Source organism: Neofelis nebulosa, chromosome 7, assembly GCF_028018385.1.
Source record: "Neofelis nebulosa isolate mNeoNeb1 chromosome 7, mNeoNeb1.pri, whole genome shotgun sequence".
Taxonomy (NCBI): Eukaryota; Metazoa; Chordata; class Mammalia; order Carnivora; family Felidae; genus Neofelis; species Neofelis nebulosa.
This window is the reverse complement of record NC_080788.1, coordinates 42,819,023-42,839,696: the sequence shown is the minus strand read 5'-3', so window position 1 is coordinate 42,839,696 and position 20,674 is coordinate 42,819,023. Positions and strand designations below refer to the sequence as shown.

The window sequence follows — 20,674 nt, the reverse complement described above, 5'->3', positions numbered from 1 at the left end:
CCCGACACAAGGCTGAAACCCACGAACAGTGAGATCATGACCTGAAGCCAATGCTTAACTGACCGAGCCACACAGGTGGCCCCTGCCCAATCTTTTTTTTTTTTTTAAATAGGCTCCCTGTGTTAGTAAGCTCATCTGGACTCCTATAACTCGTTTGATTTTACTCATGCTTTTGAATTTCCTGAATAAATGTAAGGGAACTTGGGTTACAGAAAGGAACAGTTTGGACAGAAGGAAGCAATGTTAGGCTTTGTAGGACTGAAACACTAACAGGCTGTGGGGAAGGTTCGGATCTCTGTTTGCAGAAATCTTTAAAGACGGAATCTACATTTGTCCAGTTGGTTCAGATGTTGACCTGCCTGAGTTACTGAGTGAAGAGCCCATGATCTGTGGAGACCTTTCCACATCTGAGTTCTTTGCAGCTACCCGGCCCATGTGTGAAACAAGCAGGTTTTCTTACTGCAACCCAGAGCATGAAGCAAAATACAAAATAATGCCAGAGCAGCCGGGAAAGAAAAGGTATCGTTAAAAGCACAACACAAAATGACTTTAGTTCCTGGCCCTGCGTTTGTAGCAGCTGACGTTTTCATTAAGGTTCTCCCTTTTCACCATTGCATCTTGAGTTATATTTTACATTCCAGACACAAGAGCAGTGTGACCTGAAGCAAAAGGGGGCAGCGAGAATATAAAATTACCAGTGGCTTGCTCAGGAAAATTCTTTGTGTGCATTTGCCAGACAGATATTTAGGGGAAAACTGAGAAGGTTGGGAGATCCCTAAAGCAATGTAGTTTTGTGTTTTTTTTCCAAGACTTTGGAATTAGTTTTATATCCAAGAGGGCCCCACATCACAGCATGTGAAAGTATTTATACCCAGGGCAAATACGAAGCCATTCCCCCGGCCGCAGTCCTGTAGGCTGTGCCGAGTCAGCGCTTTGGGCTTTCCCGGAATGTGACCGTTCCCGGACAGGTCCCAATTCTGCCCTCTGAACATCCAGCAGGAGCTTTATCTGCTGCTGCTTCCGTGGGAAACTCAACTCCTGTTAACATCACCGTGAAAACTACTTTCTTCATAAAAACTAAAACCCTCGGGCAACTTCACGATCGAAGATCACTGCTCTCCTTAAAAAAGGAAATGTAGATCCTGTGAGCCCCAAGTCCTGAATATAAATGCCGGGGGAAGGCTCTAGTGACTACAGCTTTGTCTCTGGAGAAAACTCTGCTGGGACATGTGTAATACTGCCTGTCTCCAAAGCCGGCGGGAACCTTTGTCAAGAGCCTGTGGCAAGAACCACAGCCTTTTCCCAAAAAATGAGACGAGTGTCTGCTCTAGAATTCTCTAAAACTTTCCACTCCAGGACACAGTTTCTATAGGTGGGAAGTGATTCTTTGCTTCTGTTGTACACTTTTGATTTCTCCTTTTAAGGAGAAATTTGCAAAGCCTGTCATAATAGCCATTTGTTGCCTCTTCAGTGTTCATAAGCTCTCCCAGGCAATTATGTGACCTGATTTCAGATATGATGGTTTTGGAAGCCTGAGAAAAATCTGTACGTTTTGTTTAGTTTTATGTAGTAAAGAAGATGATCAGGATTTCTGAGACCCCCCCCTCCACTTGAAATTTGATCCAAAATTTCATAAAGGCCAGACTTCCAATTTCCCCCAAGGCATAAAACCAGGAGACGATGCCCATTTTGTTTGGGCAAGAAGGGAATTGAAGGCTTTTCTTGCCGTTCGAGTAACACTTTGACTAAAGTTGCCAACTTAAAACCCCAAGTTGGATGTCTCTGAGCAATATTCCTTTATAACACACCCTGGTGGTAAGGCGGATCACCCTGGGGACTGGTCCTGTTTGCTGAGAATTGCAGTGTTGCTTTGACAAGTTAACGTTTTTAAAGCCCTTATCTTTTTTGAATACAGTCTTCAAAACACATTCCCTTTCTCGGATGTTCCTCCAGCAGTACAGGATGTTCTGGGACACTGCAATAGAGTATGTTGCTTCTGTCATCCCCTTTTACGTAAACGCCTGCTCTGTCTCACTTAGAAAAGAATACGATGAGAGGCGTTCATCAGGTCCATACCACACGTCACACCCGTGACGGCTGCGGCCTCACTTACCGTCACAACTGCACAGACCTTTGTTCTTCCCCATTTCACAGGTTAGCTGAGGTTCAGGGAGCTCACATTGTCCAAGACCACATAGCTACAGGAGTTAGTGTGGAAGCCACTTGAAATAACTTTTTGGAATAAGTGAAGTTTCAAGTAAGTACATAATGCATGGAAATGCCGGGATTCAAACCCAGGGCATCACAGCCTTTGCTCTTTGCCCCTCACCGAGCTTCCTCTTATCACAGCAGTGAACATTCACATGGCACTTTCTACTTGGAGATGTTTTCACACACATATCTTTGACTTGGTGGTGTGTCAGCCCCGGGAAGTAGGGCAGCTTCTGTCCCATTTCACAGGTGAGGGACCAGAGGCCTGGGAGGTTAGCTGGCTCACCCAGGGAGTTGATGTCCATGAGAGGGCCGGCCAGAAGCAGGGTCCATGGGCCTTTCTGCTGCCCATGCTGCCTTCATGGGCCAAGGGCTAGGAGTGGGGCTGGCATCCTGGGACGCCTCCCCTTCTTGTTGCGTTCAGCCCTCGGCCTGTGGACATGCGCAAACCCTATTTCAGCATGTCCTTTGTGACCCTCTGTCCTCCTGCGTGCTGTCCACATAGGGCCGTGCAGCCAAGTATATAGGAGGATTGCATGGCAACCAAGAAGGCAGTCATGTGACCTGGCACAGACGTGATACCCAGACTGAGGGCTGGATTGGCCAGGAACCCCACGGGCTTGTACACCTGTGGCCTTATTTTAGGCACATATTTTTGCTTTCTGGTGCTGGTCTTCACTGGGGCTTCCTAACTGGAATCTCATCGCTAATGATCAGTGTCCCAGCTCCACAGTCATCTTTACAGGATCCTTTGCTACGTGCACGATGTCCCCTCCAAGGAAGAGGCTGAGCGTCGGGACGTTGGGGTGCTTTTCATAGCATGGCCTCTTGCAGGGGTGCAGAGGGAGCATGCGAGTGTCCTGCCCGCCCATAGGTTTCAGGCTCGACACAGTGTGGGAGCAGGTCCCTTCTCCCTCATACCTCGAGGGTGATTTGAGAGGGATTTAAGAGACCTCTGCTGGCCCTGGTGCCCACCACTGTGCAGACCGGAAGCTCAGGCATGGTTCCAAGGAGAGAGTAGGAGCAGAGCACGGAGAATGTTCTTTCTGGGCCTGGTCCTTCCTAGCACCGAGGTCACCCACCTCACTCTTAAGAGCTCTGACCCTGGGAGGCGCTTTGAAAGTCCTGCATGTTTGACTCAAGGCTCACTTTTTAAACATAATTCAGCTATTTTTAAAACTATTAGGAAAACCTGTGTGTATTTTTGAACATACTCTGGGCCAAATGGTAACCCATCGGGGGCCACCAGCACCTTACCGTGGGCTGCTGGGTGGCTTGTGCAGATGTCAGGCTGAGGCAAGTCTCTGCCTGCTATGGTTTAGGGGACTACGGGGAAAATCGCTCCTGTTTGCCTTATGCACAAAACAGGATTTTCTCAACACTGCAGCCAAATCAAAATATAGAAATGAGTTGGTGGCCAAGGCTATCTATATCTGGCCTTCAGAGTCTGACATTTAAACTTTGGCTCATTTAGCCTTATTGTTGACTTTTTATTGAGTCAAAGATAGAAGTTTTGACTCCTATAGGAAAGGTATACTTAATAACAGATGATATCAATTTTACACGTTGACTTTCCATGAGAGGTTTGGGTGGGGGGTAGGGGGCAGAGGGTGGCTCTGATCACTTCTCTTCACAGTCTCTGCACAGTCTCTTCATCTGTCATTGAGGTCTGACTAGTGAAGTCATTTTTATTTTGAAATCATATGGTTCTTCCTCCATTTGTGCTTTCCCAGCAGCACCTGTCATTTAGAGCTCTGTAGGCATCCTTGACACAGAGCTCTTGCCTATGGATTAGTGCTGAGCCTCAAGTGTTTCCGGTTAAAGTACACAGATCTGAAAAAGCCTCAAGAGCCAGGCTGAGTTTTCAGCTTTCATGGGGCATCCTCCTACTTCAGCTGGGCCTCATGTTTAAACCAACAGCAAACAGCTACATTTCAGGGGCGTTTCTGCTGAGTGGGCTGAATCGGACTGGAGATGGTCCATAAGAAACCTGGCCTGCCTGATCGTGAAGCTTTCTCAGCATCCCCAAAAGAGCCGAAGTTCCACTTTCTGGATCAGGACAATTTTCTATTAAATGGATTTAAACATGCTTTCGGCCTTAAAAGGTCAAGGGAATTACCTATCTTCCCAAAAGCATTATGTGTTTCAATAACAGAGTTAACATTTGCAGCCCCCTTGACTGTCCAAAGCCCCCCTTCCTAATAGGACGATACTGGAAGATAGCACCCAGGTGGTCCAGATCTCCCAGCTTTTACTCGAGACACCAGAGATCTTAGTAGCTATTCTTGGTAGAATAGCTGGAAGGAGAAGCCACGGCTTCTTGCTATCGTGGAGTCTTGGAAATAATGCTTGTTCACGAGAGCTTACAGTTTTTTGTTTTTAGTTGCTTACTTCGGCTGGAGGGCAGATTATTTATGGCAGCTGTATTGATCAGACCCAAATGAAAATTGATGTGAAATCACCAGAGGAATGCACACTTTGGGCGGTGGAATTTATTACCCTATAAAGAGACAGCTGGCAGCTTATCCATAGTGGAGCTCGTTTGGGTTCTTTTAGGCCAAGTACCTTTTATAATCACATGACCCAGAGGTCATTAAAAGAATGCGTGCCTGCTGAGCCTTTAGCTCTGAAAATATACCTTTTTAAGGAAACCTCAACCCTGCCTGATAGGCAGCCTGGGCCCAGTGTGGATATAGCTGAGGAAGGGGTCGTTCTGATTGGAAACATCCCGATGTTGCAAGAATCTGCAAGCTTTATGCTTCTTACTAAAGCTGTATATTTTGAACTTCTAATTACTTTTTAGGACTGTTGTGTGGAATAAATGAAAGCAAATGCAATACCTGCTTAGAAGAGGCCCTGACACACAGTAGGGGCTCAATAAGTGCTTGAATGGCTAATAATTACCCCCACAGAGTTCATCTAATGAACATACCTATCAGGTGGCTCAGATAGAAGTTGGCAGTTCACTGGAAAAGGTAACAAATATCAGAAAGCCTTTAGGCTAGCAGGATGAGGTGTAGGCCTGCTTCCTGGGGACCGTGGGCATTTTACAGTCTCTAAAAGGGGAAGTAAAATCAATGAAATTCCATACTCCACCAAGCACAGACTCCTAACAGCAGTGGAATTTTCCTAGCCAGGCTCCCATAGGACGTAGGAGAAATTTTCCACATAGGGGAGACCTCAATGGCAGAATCCCTCATGCTTCTCTTTCCCCACCCTGGGCTTGCCTCTGCAGATCGGCTTCCAGATTCGCACACGTGTGCAGGACCTGGGCCACGGCTGCATCTTCCTGGTGCAGAAGGCGGGGGCCCTCCAGGTGTGCCCCACGGACAGCTACACCAAGAGGGAGCTCATCGAGTGTGCCCGTGCAGTCACAGAGAAGGTAAGGAGCAGCCCTCAGGTCAGACACGGCCACGGTCACCCACACCCGCCCTCGATGGCCCACTGTGACCAGTGACATAAGCGGGACGCTATGCCAAAAAGGATCCAGTCAAGTCTGGTCTTCCCCCTCATGCAGGGATTCCCCAGGGATGGGGCACATAAGGGGGCCGGGGTAATCCATAACCCTGAGAAATTCCGAACATGGGATGTACTGTCCCATGAAAGTCAGGGCCCCAGCAGTGCACCTCCTTGATGGGTTTTCTTGTAGGTAGACTGGAAAGACCACATGACAGTCACATGAGTACCAGGAGCCCCCTTTTGACACTTGTCCCCTGGGCTTCCTTCTGAGGGAGGCTCCCAGGTGCTGGGGACTGAGTAAGAAGGGCCTGAAGCTCTCTTCGGGTTATCTCCTTCCTCCCAGAAGAGACTGAGGTGTGCAAGGGTTGAGCACCGCACCCAAAGTCGCACGGCACCTTGGTTGAAAGAGCAGGATCCTGCGTGATCTTTTTAGAGTCTAGCAGCGGCTGTTTGTGGAGACAACTCCATGGTGTAGCGAGTGGGGGCTCCAGGGTCTCAGCTAAGTTATCTCACCTTTCTGAGCCTCTGTACCCTCACCTGCAGAATGAGCACAGAGAAATACATTTCCTGGCCCATAGGGTTGTGGAAATGAAATGCGGTGATAAGCGTGAAGGTGCTTGCTTGGCATCGTGCCAGACACACAACCCAACGTGTCACAGATACTTGCGGTCCTCTGTAAGCTGCCTTCCAACACCCTCCTCCACGAAATTTACCCTGCTCGACGAAGCCGGTTCTCCGCATCCCTTCGTTCCCGTGGCTCCCTGATGGCCCCAAAGTACACTCCTCTTCTGCTTTGCTCATTTCTTAAGAGTCCTTTTTCAGGACAGCTGTTTTGCAGGCCGAAGCATCTGTGCTTTGCTGGCTTCTCCCTCTCCTTCTCTTGGGTCCCCAGGACACAGAGCTCTGCACTGTTGAGCAGCCTGGCCACAGGACTCAAGGGCCGGGTGGGGGACCCCTCACCTGGCAGCTGCTGGTACAGATGCTTTTCTGTACAGGGCTGCCAGCCGAAGCCAAGCAACGCCTGGCCGTCTCCTGCAGCCCACAGGACTACCCAGGCCTCCTCGGACTCCACAGGATGAGGAAATAAATCTCTCAGCCGGAGGAAGGCATTCTCCCTCCTTTCAAAGCCCTGCCTTGTTGTTGAAGTTACTCTGGCCGGGTTCCCTTGTTGAAGACCTTGGAACTGGCACATGAAGGCGGGGAGGCAGAGGTCCAAGCAACATGATCTTCCTGAGCTGTTCTCTGTCTTACTGCTTCTCCCAGCGGAGGGTCCCTGCCACCTCCTGCCCGGAGGAGGCTCAGAGTCAGAGGATCAGCTGTTCAGGCTAAACCAGCCTTTTTGGTGCTTTCTTGCTACGTGCTCTGGCCCCCCATCTCCACCTGGTGTGGCTTTCTTACATGTCCTGGTTGTGTCTGTAACTTCCCACCAGCCACAAGAGGCTTCACTTGCTCATCTTTATGTCCTTGTCCCCTAGGAACTAGTAGCTGCTCAGTAAACTCACACAGCTTTTGTAGCAGGCGGGACACTGTTTCCGGACTCTTTGAATCTGGCTGAGAACGTTCCTCTCGTTCTCATGATCACTCATCTTGGCCTTTGTCATCTGTCCTCAGAGTTCTTTCTGGAAACTAGATGCTTGATTCTCAGGCCATCTCTCTTCCTGGTGGGACATAGTGGCATTTAACTCCAGGAAGGAGAATCAGGCAAATGAGGAAGAGAAGCTGTTCCTTGTGGGCTAGTCTTGGGATATGGCCGGTGCTCGGGAAGTGGGCCCTCTGCCCTGCATGCTGGGTTGTGTCCACCACCTCTCCTAAGATGTGAGCAGCGCAGAAGGAAGAGAGCATACGAACTCTGTGCCTCTCAGTGTTGCTATAACTCCTCTGTCCCGGCCATTGTATTTTTAGAAAATGCATTCACGAAACTTTGCAGACTCTTCTATGAGCCAGCCATAGTCAAGGGTGGTGCGTGTGTGGGCACAGAGAGATTAATACGACAGCTCCAGACTGTCTGTCAACTCAGAGCCTCCAGTCACTGGCTGGACGCGTGCTGTTTTAACCTCTGCTGAATGAGCTGCCCCGAGGCCAGGGACAGCATGCTGGTGTCTCTGGACGAGGACAGCTGAGACTTTGAGCTGGCTTCTGCAGGATGAGCAAGTTAGTGGCTGGAGAATGGGGAGGGGAGGCACGGCAGGCAGGGGGCAGACCCACTGCATGAGAGGCGGGGGAAGTGAGGAGCTGGCCAATGTGGCAAGAATGTGGCAGGAAGCCACAGAAGTGGAACTGGTCTGGTCGTGGGAGGAACTCAGCTTCCCTTGACAGCAGGGGAGAATTGTATGCAAGGGTGTGGGGTTAGCTTTGTGTTACAGGAAAGTGTGTCTAGGAATAGCGAGGGTTTTCTAGAGGGGGTGATGGGTGGCGGGTGGCAGTGAAGGGTTTCTGACTTGAAAGGCGCTGGAGGGAACACAGCCAACTTGCTGGACTCTCAGGTCACTAGAATTATTATTTAGTGACAGGTGATAGCTCAAGGGAGTGTCGGGGTGGAGAGGTGACGCATGCAGGTCTGCTCTGGGCTCTAGCCTCAATGGAGTCGACCACGAAGAATTTCTCATCGATAGGCAGCCAGAGGAAGGAATATCAAGTGTTAGCGGAAGGCTGTTCTACAGAAAACCTTATCAGAGCAGGGCACAAATGATCACACCTTTCACAGGAGCCTGAACTTCTTTCTGGTTCCACAAACGTAATCCTATTAAAATTATCTCCCTGCTCATCACCTAGTATGTGATCATGTGTCATGCTAGACAGTTTACATACGTCCTCCCTCCTTATTCCTCCCAACAAGCCTTATAGGCAAGAAATAACATCCCCATTTTACAGATGAGGAAACCAAGGTCAAACAGCTTGCCCAAAGTTGTTTAGCCAGCCGGGGTGCCTGGGTGGCTCAGTCAGTTGAGCGTCCAACTTTGGATCAGGTCATGATCTCAAGGTCTGTGAGTTCAAGCCCCACGTCGGGCTCTGTGCTGACAGCTCAGAGCCTGGAGCCTGCTTCAGATTCTGTGTCTCCCTCTCTCTCTCTCTGCCCCTCCCCCACTCATGCTCTGTCTCTGCCTCTGTCTCTCTCTCTCTGTGTGTCAAAAATAAAGAAACATTAAAAAAAAAAAAAAAGTTGTGGGGCGCCTGGGTGGCTCAGTTGGTTAAGCGTCCGACTTCGGCTCGGGTCATGATCTCGCAGTCCATGGGTTCGAGCCCCGCTTCGGGCTCTGTGCTGACAGCTCAGAGCCTGGAGCCTGCTTCAGATTCTGTGTCTCCCTCTCTCTCTCTGCCCCTCCCCCACTCATGCTCTGTCTCTGCCTCTGTCTGTCTCTCTCTCTGTCAAAAATAAAGAAACGTTAAAAAAAAAAAGTTGTGGGGCGCCTGGGTGGCTCAGTCGGTTAAGCGTCCGACTTCGGCTCGGGTCATGATCTCGCGGTCCATGGGTTCGAGCCCCGCTTCGGGCTCTGTGCTGACAGCTCAGAGCCTGGAGCCTGCTTCAGATTCTGTGTCTCCCTGTCTCTCTGACCCTCCCCCGTTCATGCTCTCTCTCTGTCTCAAAAATAAATAAACATTTAAAAAAAAAAAAAAGTTGTTTAGCCAGTGAATGATATTCACTGGTATTCAGCCTGTGATGTTGACACCAAAACTGTGTTGTTAACCCATCAGCTGCATTGAGTCCCAGAGAGGAAATTAAGTGTTTTTGTATTGTACTTTTCTCCCCCTGGTTTTGAGATGCAATTGACAAAGGCACTAAGTTTAGGCTGTACCGGATGATGATTTATCTGTCTTGTGTATTATAAAATGATTACCACAAGAAGTTTAGTTACAGTCCACCATCTCATGTAGATAAGACATGGTGGTAAGATCTTTTAAGATTTACTCTTAACCCTGCTGTATAATATGGATGAACGCTACATCCCTAGTACTTATTTTGTAACTGGAAGTTTATGCCTTTTAACCACCTTTGTTCAAAACACAACTTCATTCCCACCAGGAATCTGATCCCTTTTTCTGTGAGGCTGGTTGGTTGGGTTTTGTTTTGTTTCAATTTTTATTCAATGCGTGCAAACAAACAAAAAACTTCACCCATTTCTCCTAACTCCCATCCCCTGCCTCTGGCAACTACCAGTCTGTCCTCTGTCTCTGTGAGCTTGCCTTTTTTTTTTTTTAATGTTTTTTTTTTTTTTTTTTGAGAGACAGGGAGGGAGGGAGGGAGGGGTAGAGTGAGAGAGAGGGAGACACAGAATCTGAAACAGGCTCCAGGCTCTGAGCTATAAGCATAGAGTCCAACACGGGGCTTGAACCAACAGACCGGACCGTGAGATCATGCCCTGAGCTAAAGTCAGACATTTAACCAAATGAGCCACCCAGGCACCCCTTGGCTTTTAAAATTCTATTTTAGGTTCCACATATGAGAGATCAAATGGCATTTCTTTCTCAGACTTATTTCACTTAGACCTTCGAGCTCTATCCATGTTGTCTCAAATGGCAAGATTTTATTCTTTTTCTGGCTGAATAATATCCCACTGGATGATAGGTCCCATATTTTCTTTATCCATTCATCTGTCATTGGATATTTAGGTTGTTTCCAATGCTTGGCTACTGTAAGTAATGGTGCAGTGAACCTGGAGGTACATATCTTTTTGAGTTAGAATTTTTGTTTTCTTCAGTTACATACCCAGAAGTCAAATTGCTGGATTATATGATAGTTCTAATTGTAATATTTTGAGGAAACTCCCTGCTGTTTGCCCTAGTGGCTACACCAATTTACATTCCCACCAGTACTGCAAGAGGGCCCCCTTTTCTCAACATTTTCACCAACACTTGTTCTTTCTTGTCTTTTTGATAATAGCCATGCCAGCAGGTGCGAGATGGTATCTCATAGTGGTTTTGATTTTCCTGATAGGTAATGACTTTGAGCATCTTGTCATGTACCTGTGGCCCATCTGTTTGTCTTCTTTGGGAAAATGTCCATTCAGATCTTTAGCTCATTTTTATCATTAGATTGTTCTTCTGCTATTGAGTTGTATGTTTTATCTACATATCTTAGGTATTAAACCCTTATCACATATGTGATTTGCAAATGCTTTATTCAGTAGGCTGCTTTTTATTTTGCTGATGGTTTCTTTGCTGTGCAGAAGCTTTTTAGTTTTCTGTAGTCTCACTTGTTCATTTTTGCTTTTGTTGTTTCATTTTTGATGTCAGATTCTAAAGTTCATCACCAGGACTTATGTCAAGAAGCTTACTGCCTATGTTTTCTGTAGGAGTTTCATGGTTTCACTTCTTACATTCAAGTATTTAATCCTTTTTAATTTTTGTGTATGCTCTAAGACAGTGGTCCAATTTAAATTTTTTGCATGTAGCTGTCCAATTTTCCCAACATCAAGAGACTGTTGTTCTCCATTGTATGTTCTTGGCTCCTTTGTCATAAATCAATTGACTGTATGCTTGGGTTTATTCTTTGCCTGTTCCTTTGATCCATATGTCTGTTTTTATGCCAGTACCATAATGTTTTGACTACTATAACTTTGAAATATAGTTTTAAATCAGGGAGTATGATACTTCCAACTTTGTTCTTCTTTCTCAAGATTGCTTTGTCCATTCAGGGTCATTTGTGGCTCTGTAGAAATTTTAGGATTGTTTGTTGTATTTCTGTGAAAAAGGCCATTGGAATTTGAATAGGGATTGTGTTGAATCTGTAGATAGCTTTGACTAGTATAGACATTTTAACATTGATTATTCCAATCTGTGAACATGGAGAATCTTTCCATTTATTTGTGCCTTCTTCAACTTATTTCTTTAATGTCTTAAAGTTTTTCTGTACACAGGTGTCTGACCTCCTTGGTTAAATGTATTCCTAGGTCTTGTATTCTTTTCAATGCATTTGTATAAATGGGATTGTTTTCTTAATTTCTCTCTGATGGTTCCGTATTAGGGAAATATAACAGATTTTTCTGTATTGTTTTTATATCCTGCAACTTTACTGAATTCAATGATTACTTCTGACAGTTTTAGATGGAGTCTTGAGGGTTTTCTGTATACAATATGTCATCTGCACATAGTGACGGTTTGACTTTTTCCTTTCCAGTTTGGATTCCTTTTATTTCTCTGAATTGCCTGATTGCTTTGGCTAGGGCTTCCAATATTCCGTTGAATAAAAATGGCAAGTGTGGGGATCTTTATCTTGTTCCTAATCTTAGAAGAGAAGCTCTGAGCTTTTCACTATTGAGAATGATGTTAGCTGTGGGATTATCATGTGGGCTTTATTATGTTCAGGTACATCCCCTCTGTACCTACTTTGTTGAGAGTTTTTATTATCAAGGGGTATTGAATTTTGTCCGATGCTTTTTCTATATCTATTGGGATGATCAAAAGGTTTTTATCCTTTGTTGGGGTACCACATGGACTGATTTGTGGATGTTGAATCATCCTTGCCTCCCTGGAGTAAATCCCACTTGATCATGGTGTATGATCCTTTTAATGTTTTGAATTCAGTTCACTATATTTTGTTGAGGATTTTTGCGTCTATGTTCATCAGGCGTATTGGCCTGCAATTTTCTTTTCTTGTGGCATCCTTGTCTGGCTTTGGTATCAGGGTAATTTTGGCTTTATAAAATGAGTTTGGAGGAATTCCCTCCTTTTCTGTTTTTTGAGTTGTTTTTTTTTTTTTTTTTTCAGTGATGTTTGAGTCTGAAAATCTTTGGGTTACATCTTTTCCATTTCCCTGTTCCCCCTGGCATTCTCTCTGTACCTACAGGTGTCCTTGGTGTTGTCAGCTCTCCAGGCTGGGAACAAGGGGACCCAGGCATGTATCACAGCTGCCACTGCCGTGTCTGGGATTATCGCCGACCTGGACACCACCATCATGTTTGCGACTGCAGGGACCCTGAATGCAGAGAACAACGAGACCTTTGCAGACCACAGGTGTGGGAGGGGAGGTCGTCCTGGGGGCTCCTGGATCTGGAGAGGTTCAGGCTGGCCTGATGGATGTTAGAGACTGCTCAGAAGCCAGAAATGCGGTTATCCATGTTGATTTCAATAAGATGCTCAAAGGGAGAAAGTGAACCACATAATCAAAACAAGCCCTTCTTGCCAACTGTAAACATGTAGTCATGTTCCAGCTTTGTGCCTTTCACAGCCTGAACCCAGCCTGCTCTGGCAGAAGACAGCTTTTTGATCTTCTGCTTGCCAAGCTGAAAAGATGTGCCTCTCATTTGCTCCCAACCCCCATGGGAGTGGCCAGGACAGCCACATTTAGCTCTTACATAAATGGGGAGTGGGGCTCTGAGCCTACTGTCTCTCCCAGACTGGCTCTTTAGGCCCTGCTCCTGGAGGCTGGTGCGGGGGTCTCCACTTGCTGTTAGAGTACCACCCCCCCTCCCCAGTAGCCTTGCCACATGTCTGTCACCTTTCTTCCTCTCTTCAGTCCCAGGGCCGGGATAGGGAGGAGACTGCCAATGCTATCACCCATTCCAGGACCCAGCTGACCTCTCACTGAGCTACAGGGTTGGGGGCCAAACTGGCGGGCCTGAGTCTTTCGTGGAATTTTACTATTAATCGACTAGGTGGATACTGGGCTGACTTTGCTCTCCTCTCCCAATTTTCCTACACAGAAAATGAGTACCCCTGATAAGGGAGGGGAGACACATCACCTCTCTTTTTCAAAGCCCTGTAACAAAAAGCCCCGTATGAAGGGTTTCTTTGCTTCCTAATTGCTGGTAGCCAAACTTTGCCCTTTGTCTGTCCCCGTCTTCTCTGCCCTCCCCCCTTTCTCAGGGAAAACATTCTGAAGACAGCCAAGGCCTTGGTGGAAGACACGAAACTCCTGGTGTCAGGGGCTGCGTCCACCCCGGACAAGCTGGCCCAGGCAGCCCAGTCGTCGGCAGCCACCATCACCCAGCTCGCTGAAGTGGTCAAGCTGGGGGCCGCCAGCCTCGGCTCTAATGACCCTGAGACGCAGGTATGGGTGGGCCTCGGGGGGGGGCGGGTCAGTCCCCCTCACGTTCCCATAAACACTGTGCTGCAGACCGCAGAAGAGGCCCGGGGCGAAATAGGAACTTCTGCAGTGACCAGTAGGTGCGCGAGTATGTCTGTTGCTTTGGGGTCTGCTAGGACGCATTTATCCTGGCAGGACGGTGGCCCAGACTGTGATGGCAGCCACGAGGGTAGAGACGACTGGTGAGGGATTGAGCACAGTGACCCCTTGGGTATATGGGAGAGGGAAAGGGCGGGATGAGTGAGTGGATGGTGGCTCCCCGGGGAGACAAAGGCGGGTTCGGCATGGGACCATGCTAGACACACGTGCAGGTGGAACTAGAGAGGGGGTCTAAGCCTGAACAGTTAAGGGCATGTGGATTCAGGGGTGTTGCCATACAATGACTACAGCCATAGGAGAGGAAGAGCATGAGGCGAGGGGAAAAGGGGGGTTCAAAGCAGAGGTGAGGAAGCCACCATTTAAGACCGTGGTAAGGAGAAAGGGATGCCCAGACAGATTCAGGAGCGGCAGCAGCTGATAGGAGGAAAGCCAGGGGTCCTGATGCTAAGAGCGGGCGTGTTTCATTCCACCGGAGGCACGGCTGAGTTGTCGAGAAGGTGAAGGTCTGAGAGCTGGCCACTGGCCCTCGTGCCATGGAGGGCCATTTGTGTGGAGTGGCCCGGTGAGGGAAAGGAAGGAAGCCAGCATGTATGGACACCCCTTGAGAAGTCTGGCTCTGGAGGGACGGGGAGGGACGAGCTCTGGGCTGGGAAGGGCTCTGTGCTCCTGTAACCACGCTTTGATTTAGCGCCGTCTGCCCGCTCCTTCGTCCTCAGCCTGGCGGTCCAGGTGAGGGACAGCACCCACAGTTCGCTAACCTCGGAGAGCCAAGTACCCGCCACCGCTCCAGCACAAGGTGGATACTCAGCAAATGTCTCCTTAGCTGTTACTGAACGGGTAGCCGACCAGGGCCACCAGTAACGGACTCTACCCGTTCCCGAGGGCAGAACCGAAAACCCCTCTGCTCCATCCCGGCACCATCAGACAGCAAACACCTCCGTGTTCACTGCTTAAACCACTCTGTTTGCTCGTCTGTTTGGTCCACGTGGACAAAACTGGATTGGAAGCCGCCTACCATCCAGTGCCCCCGTTGACGACAGCTACTGTTATGGTTAACACAAGGCCGTCAGCTTTGCTCGCATGTGACCATGACCCTTCCCTGCCCGACATCCTCCAGTGGAGCAGAGCTCCATGAGGAAACGTTCCATGTGTGGCCATTTTACTCCTCCTGCTGGATTTCTCTCTGATAACATCTGAGCTCCGATTGGCTGCCCCTTGGAATTTGAAGCATTCACAGAAATGCCTACCTGTGTTTTGTTCTTACCCAGTGGAGGAAGGAAAAGCTTGAAAACGCTCAGTGAGGTTGGAATCCACACTCTCCGAGCCTGGCTCAGCCTTAGGAAAAGTGAACAGGCTGGGGAGCGTTTAAGTCTTTGAACACACGGAAATGTATCGAATTATTTAGTCTTCACTCCCAAATGGTCTAGTAGATGTCCTAGAGCCACAACCGCTAATGAGATCTCTAGTGGAAAATATCCTTTCAGAAAAATGCGCCTACTCACCAGTCAGATGCCCAGTGACCAGGGATGGGACGGTGCATGCTGGGTGTTAACAGCAACCTTTGCTCGCTGTCCCTTGTTCTTCCCTGGCTGCCCCTCCCCGCTGTGATGACCAGAATCAGGGTGAGTGAGGTCCACACCCGTCAGCCCTTCCTCAGGAGCCGATCCCCTTCTGCCGCGTGGTTTCAGAGGTTGCCAGAGGCTCCATGTACCCTGAGGGTAAGAAGGCACAGGACGGAGCCTGAAAGGTGGGAGGGGCAGAGGCACAGTGTCACTGTGCTCCCCAGCCATCTGGGACCCTAGAGTTTCTGATGTGTTCTCATGTATGTTACGCAGCCACCCTCACAGCCATGCAGTGAGAGATACAGTGGCACTGCCAATGCCATTTGTACGTGAGGAGCCAAAGCCCTAGAGCATAATCCAAGTGTGAAGGTTAAGACCAGTAACCCTTGGGATCATGCTGACTAGAGTCTGAAGCCCAGCCCTGCCGCTCCCAGGCCCTGAGACAGTGTGGACAGGAGCACCCTAGCTCCCACTTGAAACAGCAGGGGTGAGGATTAAGTGAGGGCATGGGTAGCGCACATGGCTCAGCACTGGGAACACTGCCCTCAAGTAAAGGGAAGTTGTTGCGATTACAGCAGCAGGAGCTAAGAAGACTCGTGTTATGCATTCAGTGTCACGTCTTTCCCAAGTATGGCTGGTGCTTCAGACCCCAGGTCCAACACACACACTGTAAAGGTGGCCTGTGTTCTCTGTTGAGTCACGAGAGGGAAGATACCACATGCTGTCCGGTGTCATTAGGGTGCACACCTATCCATGCAGTCATTCCGTGAGTATTTACTGAGTGCCTGCTACAGGCCAGGCCCCGTTCCGAGCACAAAACACAACACACACAAGTCCAGGCTGGCCCGCCTGGAGCTCACATCCAAGTGGGGGGAGAAGACAATAATTCCACATACTGATACATGCTGTAAATAAGGACGCGCTGATGGAATTTCAGGTGGGGGGTGGGGAATGGGGAGTGGTCAGGAAAGGTCTCGAAGGGCCCGACGTGTGAGCTGAGACGTGAGTAATGAGGAGAGCAAGAGGAGAGGCCCTGAAGGAGGAACGAGGGGGATCTGTCCTGGGGAAGATAGACCCGTATGCCCGTAGCATGTTGAGTGAGTCACAGAATCCTACGAACCAAAGCTGGAGACGCAGGCAGGATGCCACGGACGCCTTGCAGGCCAGGGTGCGAGGCTTGCATTTTGTTCTCCACGTTTGGGGTTACCAGTTCAGGGTGCGGGTGAGTAGCGTTGCCTCTCAGGCGTCTGCTTAGCTGGTCGCCTCCTTTCCTAGGCAACTTGTCGTCACAACTGCCGGCTGGGAGGTGTCTGAACGTGCTGGGTGTGTGTGGGGTCTGTCTTCCGGCTCAGCGTCAGCCTCTCTCGGGGAGACTCCTGCATCAACATCTTCAGGGGTGGCTCCTGGGGAGTCTGCCTTGCTGCAGGCTGTGGAGCTGCCGAGATAGAGACTGGCCTCCCGGATGCCCGCACCTGGCCCTCGGGCCGTGTGCTCTTGGTCTTGCCCGCAGGGGACCGCTGGGGCTGCTCACCTGGGCTGTCTGCTTTCTTTCAGGTGGTGTTGATCAATGCCATCAAAGACGTGGCCAAGGCCCTTTCAGATCTGATAGGTGCTACCAAGGGGGCCGCCAGCAAGCCTGCCGATGACCCCTCCATGTACCAGCTCAAGGGGGCCGCCAAGGTAGAGCGGGGTGCCAAGCAGGGACAGGCGTGGCGGGCGGTGCAGAATGAGAGAAGCACACCCAAGAATAATGGGAACATATGCATCTGAGCACCTTCCTTGCTTAGCAGCGTTTTGTCCTCCTGGCATCAGAGCCAGAACTAAAAGGAGCGGGGAGTAGACCTCAGGGTGCTCCTCATTTTCTCTCGGCCTCTCCTTCCTATGCAGGTGATGGTGACCAATGTCACCTCCCTCCTCAAGACTGTAAAGGCAGTGGAGGACGAGGCCACCCGGGGCACACGGGCGCTCGAGGCCACAATCGAATACATGAAACAGGAGCTCACGGTAAGGAGCCAGCAGTCACCTCCCTAGGGCATCCACGTGCAAGAGCTGACACCCCGCCCACCTCCAAGACATCTCAGTGATTTGTAGCATAAAGAGGTTTTACCTGGGGCACCTGAGCCCAGGAGGCCCACTCACCTGCCTGCCCGCAGCTTTGCATAATTGAGGCCCCGTGCGTCAGCGTTTGTCTACCATCAATTTGTAGTTAAGAAGTCAATTCAAATGTGTCACTTAGGACTGTTCAGGTTTAGTTCCACTAAAACTGGAACTGAAACTAAAGCATTACAGAAGATTGCCGGCAAAGGGAAAACTCGGTACGGGTGTTGGCTGTCACCTTGAGCTTAAATGATGTGTATGGCGTGTAGGCCCACCCAGCACCTCTTGATTCCCAGTGCCGTTAGCATCAGCTCACACAGCTGCCCACATACGGATTTTAGAGGGTGAGGTGCCCTGTTAGAAAAACCCGAATGCCTTTACCTGAGATACTTGCCTGTAAAATTCAGCATCTTTCTGTGCGTGGTCCCTCTGATCTCCAAGAAATTGACCGCGTGTTCTTTCTTGCCGTGTTCCCGCATTGTATAGTGAGGGTGTCCCGGTGTTCCTGTGATATGGATATTCTCTCCTGTTCTTTTGATCCTGTGATGGCTGTGGATTGACTCACCCTAATCCCTAGAAATAGAAATATGCTGAAAATGAGGGTTTCAAACAGATTTCTTTCTAACTGGAGGTCTGCTCACAGATTCGGTTTCTCTGTGCGGGGAGCAGGGGACCTGCTTTTGCTTCCAGCTACTCTGCGTCTTTAGAGAGTCACCTGGGAAGGCCGAAGGCCCCTGCGGATCAGCAGTATAAAGCAGCAATTCTGTTGGGTTTTGTTGGTGATTGAGCCTTGGGTTCTCTTGTCCTGTTTTTAATTAAGCCGGTCTTGCTTGGTGTTAAACCCGGTTCTTGCACAAAGAAAAAACTGAAAATTGCAGGTGGTGTCGTTAAGCACTGCCTCCTGACGCTCACCTGCCTCTGTGGGCTGTATGTTTCCTATCACAAGTCCGGGTCTGTATTCTGATAGGTGTGGGTGGGGCTAATGGGGGCAATGGAAGAGATTTGAAACTGGGAGCTTTCCTGGGACATTACCCACGGTCAACCGAAGTCTGCCAACGTGGTTTGGAATTGACAGAGGTTGTGTGTGTCCACGGACGTGGGAAGTTTCCAAAGGAGCATGTGGCAAAGGGCCACATTAATGCAAAGGGTTCCATACATGTGGTATTCGTTCCCCTTGAGCGTTCAGGCATGGTCCTGGGTAGCTTAATTGCACCTGCCCATTTTTGGGGGGCTGGTGATGTTTGGTGCCGGTTAACAGGCTGCAAGGATGCTGGCTGGGTTCTCCCCTTTGCCTCAGGGAAAACTACCTGGCTGAAAGGTGGTTGCCTGGGGCTGAGGACAGAGCAACCCCAACTGGTTTAGGAGTACTCATGTGTGGGGACAGACGCACATGCAACATACAGCCCCTGGCACCAATCACCCATGTTAGAGAGACAAGACAGATGGGCTTGAAACAGAAATGGCTGGCTTGACTGACGGGTGGAATTTTAAAGTGGGATATTCACTCAGCACGGTTAATTATTTCAGCTTCTCTAAAGAGTGGTGTGTGTGTGTGTGTGTGTGCGCGCACGCGTGTGTGGTTTTAAATAATTCACAGTGTCACTGTGGCGCCCTCGACACGAACGCCTCCACACAATTATGCAGTTATATCTGTAAGACAAGCTAAGAATAGAAGAAACTGAATGCTTCATTTCCCCCAACCCCACACCCTCTTAAAGAAAGAAAGGGGAGTTCACAGGGATGCGTCCAGGTCCGTCCTGCCTAGGAACCAGCATCAGAACTGCAGAATTTCTGGGAGCTGCCGAAGCCCCAGCAGGGAGGGGGGCAAGAACTGGGAAGCCACACCACCACCTTCCCCCAGAGAGTTTACAAATACCGAGGGTCTGTTTCCGCAGGCGAACAGGTTAATGCTGTAGACCTGTCTCCCTCACCATATGGTTCCCTTGAATGCCGAGTACAGGTGTACAAGACTTATCCGTGCTAGCATCTTGAAAGCAAGAATAGTATTACTCAAATTTCTAATTTCCTGCCATTTGACAGTTTCTTCCTGTTGCTGGCTCAGTTTTCAGACCGTGAGCAGCATCCTGGTCAGAGAAGAACCAATTTTTTTTGTCTTTGTCTTTTTTCTTTCATTTTTTTTTCACCTGTTGTATTTCCAACTTCCAGGTGTTCCAGTCAAAAGAGGTGCCTGAAAAGACATCATCACCTGAAGAATCGATAAGGATGACGAAAGGCATCACCATGGCAACAGCCAAAGCCGTGGCCGCTGGGAACTCATGCAGACAGGAGGATGTGATTGCCACCGCCAACCTGAGCCGGAAAGCCGTGTCAGATATGCTGACGGCTTGTAAGGTAAAGGCCTTGGCGTTGTTTTGGGTGGCCGGATGATGCCCTGTCACGACTATTTGGTTTAGTCTGGAGCCAGGGAGGGGCCGGCCGTGTGCAGAAGGGAGCAGCTCAGTACCTCAAACTCGGTGATGAAATGCGTGCTGAAGAGCCCACGGGAAATGACTCTCCAGGGTAGTTTTGTGTTTGAGAGGGGATGGAGTCGGCCTGCTAACTCACCCTCCCACTGTTCCTCTCCGTTCTTGCCAAGTAGGCAGGATGCCTGCTCTGACAGAGGTGAAGAGGCTCCTGACCCTCTGAACAAAAAACACATCCCACTTGTACCTGCCCCCCTTTCCAGCCTCTGCAGGTCAGCATTCTGGGCCAGGAGAGGTTCTGCCATGACTGAGGGAGGAAGTGAGTCAGAGGAACAAGACAGAATGTTGGGGAACAGGCTTTTTCGCTATCTGTGCCAGACATCTTGCAGAAACTCTCGTGATCCTTGGCTAGACAAGCAGGGTAGCTGCCCTGAGCCCATCCTTGGTGAGGGCGCTGGTGGGACCTGACCATTAAAAGCTTTACTTTATTATTTTTTTTTTAATCTATTAAGAAAGTGAGTCATAAGAGCCCTCCCACCACCTGGCTTGAGCACCCCACACCAGACCTTCACCCTTCTGGGGACAGCTGGGTCCCAGAGACTCTGGCTTCTGCTCAGATTGATTGATAACCCCCCACCATGGTGAGCGGGTTGGGGATGAGTCACAGAAGTTGAAAAAGCAGCTGTTGCAGCTTGGGGTCTGAGGAGACAGGGCCGTTCTTTGTGGGGAAGTCAATTGTGGGAGAGCTGGCGCCAGGTCCAATGATGGCTTCTCAGGGTTTCCTCAGAGCAGGTAGGATG

General features: G+C 49.4%; 1 protein-coding gene across 8 annotated transcripts in view; it reads left to right on the top strand.

Moving 5' to 3' along the window:
• The window catches only part of TLN2 (talin 2), a 441,711-nt gene that overhangs the window by 382,999 nt on the left and 38,038 nt on the right, over positions 1–20,674 (top strand). For all 8 annotated transcript variants that reach the window (XM_058737523.1, XM_058737527.1, XM_058737519.1 and 5 more), the window contains 6 exons: positions 5,447–5,593; positions 12,455–12,621; positions 13,474–13,657; positions 16,909–17,034; positions 17,242–17,358; positions 19,618–19,803. In XM_058737523.1, the coding sequence (XP_058593506.1) occupies positions 5,447–5,593; positions 12,455–12,621; positions 13,474–13,657; positions 16,909–17,034; positions 17,242–17,358; positions 19,618–19,803 (927 nt within the window). The remainder of the gene's footprint in view (positions 1–5,446; positions 5,594–12,454; positions 12,622–13,473; positions 13,658–16,908; positions 17,035–17,241; positions 17,359–19,617; positions 19,804–20,674) is intronic.